Source organism: Gouania willdenowi, chromosome 6 (assembly GCF_900634775.1).
Source record: "Gouania willdenowi chromosome 6, fGouWil2.1, whole genome shotgun sequence".
Taxonomy (NCBI): Eukaryota; Metazoa; Chordata; class Actinopteri; order Blenniiformes; family Gobiesocidae; genus Gouania; species Gouania willdenowi.
In genome coordinates, this window is record NC_041049.1 from 27,354,899 (window position 1) to 27,357,927 (window position 3,029).

Here is a 3,029-nt window from a genome sequence, read left to right on the forward strand (position 1 = left end):
TTTCAAATAAAAAGGAAAAAACAAATGGAGCTCAGCGTAAGTTCAAACAGGAAATTCTGTGAATAAATAATTCTCCATCTTCATTTAAGTCTCTCCTGTTTGAAATACAGTCTGCATTACTGTGTCCCACAATAGTGTTAAGTAAAATGGAAGCTAGTGACTATTGTATAATGGTTTTGAGTGTTTTTTGGCCTAAAATGCTTTTAATCAATGTTTTACTACTGATATGTTGTTTTGCATCACCCTTATTGTGTGACGTCAAACAACTGATTCTCAAAGAAGTCGGGGTACATTTAATTTCCAACTTTACCAAGGGGGAGCTGCGACATTTTAATCCTATGATGGTTTGGTGTAGATGAAGAAATTGTCCTCAAACTATCCTGTAGTTCCCGTGCTGTGATTGGCTTAGTCACTTCGTAGTTCCCTCATTTGGATACTGAAATCAAAAGGAATGGTTTAAATTGTGTTTATAGTTTAATTGTAGATTAATAATCCTTTTGTGTCTTAGTGTTGTAGCAGAAACGGTGCTCAGACTATGCTGTGGTTCCCAGGCTGTGCTTGGCTGATAAGCTGTCCATGGTGGCACTGATGACCTGTGGCTGCACTCGGTTCCTCCAGAGGGACTCGTAGCGTTTGGACAGCAGCACATAGATCACCGGGTTGATGCATGGGTGCACATACTGCAGCACAGTGCACAGGAAGTAGAAACCGTCCCACGCGGCGCCGTGCCGGTACAGGCCCAGGAACACGCAGAGCTCCAGCACATAGCCGGGCAGCCAGCAGCTGGAGAAGGAGGCGGCGGCCATGAAGACCATGAGCAAGGCTCTGCGTGTGTTTCTGGTGCTGGACGTCGACATGACAGGGCAACGGTGCAGGTAGAGCGAAAGCCACGCCGAGCTTATGGCAATCACCGCCATCGGCAGCAGATAGAACAGCAGGAACTGCCCGAGCACCACCTGCAAGCACAAAGCCAAGCAAAGCTGTTGAAGTCATTTGATTGATTGAATCAAGACCAAGGTTGTGTTTGAAATGGTATACTCCATACTGTACTATACACTACCAACTCAATAAGTATATACTGTTTACTATATACTATAAGTATGACTAGGATGATGAGCATTCCCACTGAAGTATACTTCCAAGTTTCCCAAGATGAATTTCGAACCTAGAACGACAATAACTGGAAGCACACTTAGGGTAAAAAAACTGTATTGGTTCTCCACCTTTGAAAGTTATGAAAACATTTTAAGCAAAAAAGTGACCAAGTAGAATATCACCAAGTGGTCATTTAAGCTAAAAAACTCATAAACAAGTTTAATGCCGACATTTCAGAGATTTTCGGAGACCCGCCATTGTGCAACTGACTAAACTTCTGGTTAATTTCAAAATAAGAGCCCTATTTACAAAAGGGTTAAAAACTAGTTGGAGACAAAAAGAGATGCTTTCGTTTTGAAAAGAAGATATTTGATTTTTAGCTTGAAGCCGGTCCAGGACGATTTTACATTCTGCTTGTGTACAAGTGCTCACAATACACACATCATAAAATGTCCCGATATAGTATACATCCTGGTATTTCTCGCGTACTCAATCTTTTCATACGATCCATTGTGAACGCACTACATACCCATTTTGACATCAGAGTAGTAAGTTAGTATGTGATTTCGAACACAGCCCAAACCATATTTTAGAATTTTTCCATATGGTGCACACGGTGATGTAGTGGTTATTAATAATGAGTAAATTGTCAGTACTTGTTAGTGGTGAACCTGTATATACAAAATGTAATAATAATTAATGAATAACTTATTAATAATTTACTAGTATTTAATAGTAATTTGTTGGTCCTTGGTAGTGGTGCTTTGTAGTTAATACATATTTGATTTATTAATCATTTTATTAGAATTTATTCGTGAATTGCAAGTTATTTATTAGTAAATTGTCAGTACTTGGCAGTTTCTTAAAAAAAATAGCAGTACCTTATTAGTAATGTATGAGTAATTTATTCATAACTTCATAATAATTTAGTTGTAATTTGTTAGTAATAGCCTACTTTGTTGTGGTGCTCCTGTACATATATACATTATTGGTAATGTATTAATGACAATAATTAATTAGCATTTTATCAGTGTTTGGTAGTGGTGCACCTGTATATACACATTTATTCATAATTTATTATTGTTTATTAGTAATTTGTTAATACGTGGTAGTGGTGCTTTTGTACCTAATTAATTAATTAATTAGTAGTGGTGTTTCTGGACTTATTAGTAATGTATTAGTAATTTGTTACTAACACATGGTAGTGATATATTCATAACTTATTATTAACTAATACATTATTTATCAGTCATGTGTTAGTACCTGGTAGTGGTGCTCCTGTACATATGTAATTCATTAATAATTTGTAGTAGTTTGTAATTTATTAGTAATTTAGCAATCCCTGGTAATTTATTAGTAATGTATTATTATAATATCCTCGTAATTTAATTGATCATTTCTTAGTCATTTCTTAGTAATGTGTTAATATTTGTTAGTAGTACTTGGTAGTGGTGCTCCTGGACGGTAGGCAGGCAGAAGCTGGAGCTCTCCACACTCTCCTTGGTGGCAAACATCCTCAGAGGCAGGCTGATGAAGAAGCTGAGGGCCCACACCAGCACCAGCAACAGCAGCAGCAGGTCAGCGGCGGGTGGCCGGTACGGGTTAGTGATGATCACGGCGCGCGTTACCGATACGGCACACAGTGAGTAGGTGCTGGCCGACAGGCCGAAGGCCAACAGGAACTGGTAGACCTTACAGGAAGTGTCGCCCAGCGGCCACGAATAACTGACGGCCGAGTGCAACGTCAAGGGCACGAGCAGTAGCGTCAGCAGGTCGGCCAGTGTCATGCTGAGCAGCAGCACGTCCAGGTGGTTCCTACGACTCTTCCGCTTGGAGAATAGAGAGATGACCAGCAGGTTAGCGCTGAGGCCCATCACCAGGATCAGAGCAAGGCAGGAGGCGAAGACCAGCACGTAGGGGTTCAAGACCGCCAT

General features: G+C 40.1%; 1 protein-coding gene across 1 annotated transcript; it reads right to left on the reverse strand.

Annotated features, from left to right (window-relative positions):
- Nucleotides 1-533: 533 nt before the first annotated feature.
- LOC114465992 (nociceptin receptor) lies at nt 534-3,029 on the reverse strand. The gene is made up of 2 exons (XM_028451409.1): nt 2,538-3,029; nt 534-956 (listed from the first exon to the last, which is right to left on the reverse strand). Exons 1-2 carry the CDS (start codon nt 3,027-3,029, stop codon nt 534-536), a joined length of 915 nt encoding a protein of 304 aa, XP_028307210.1.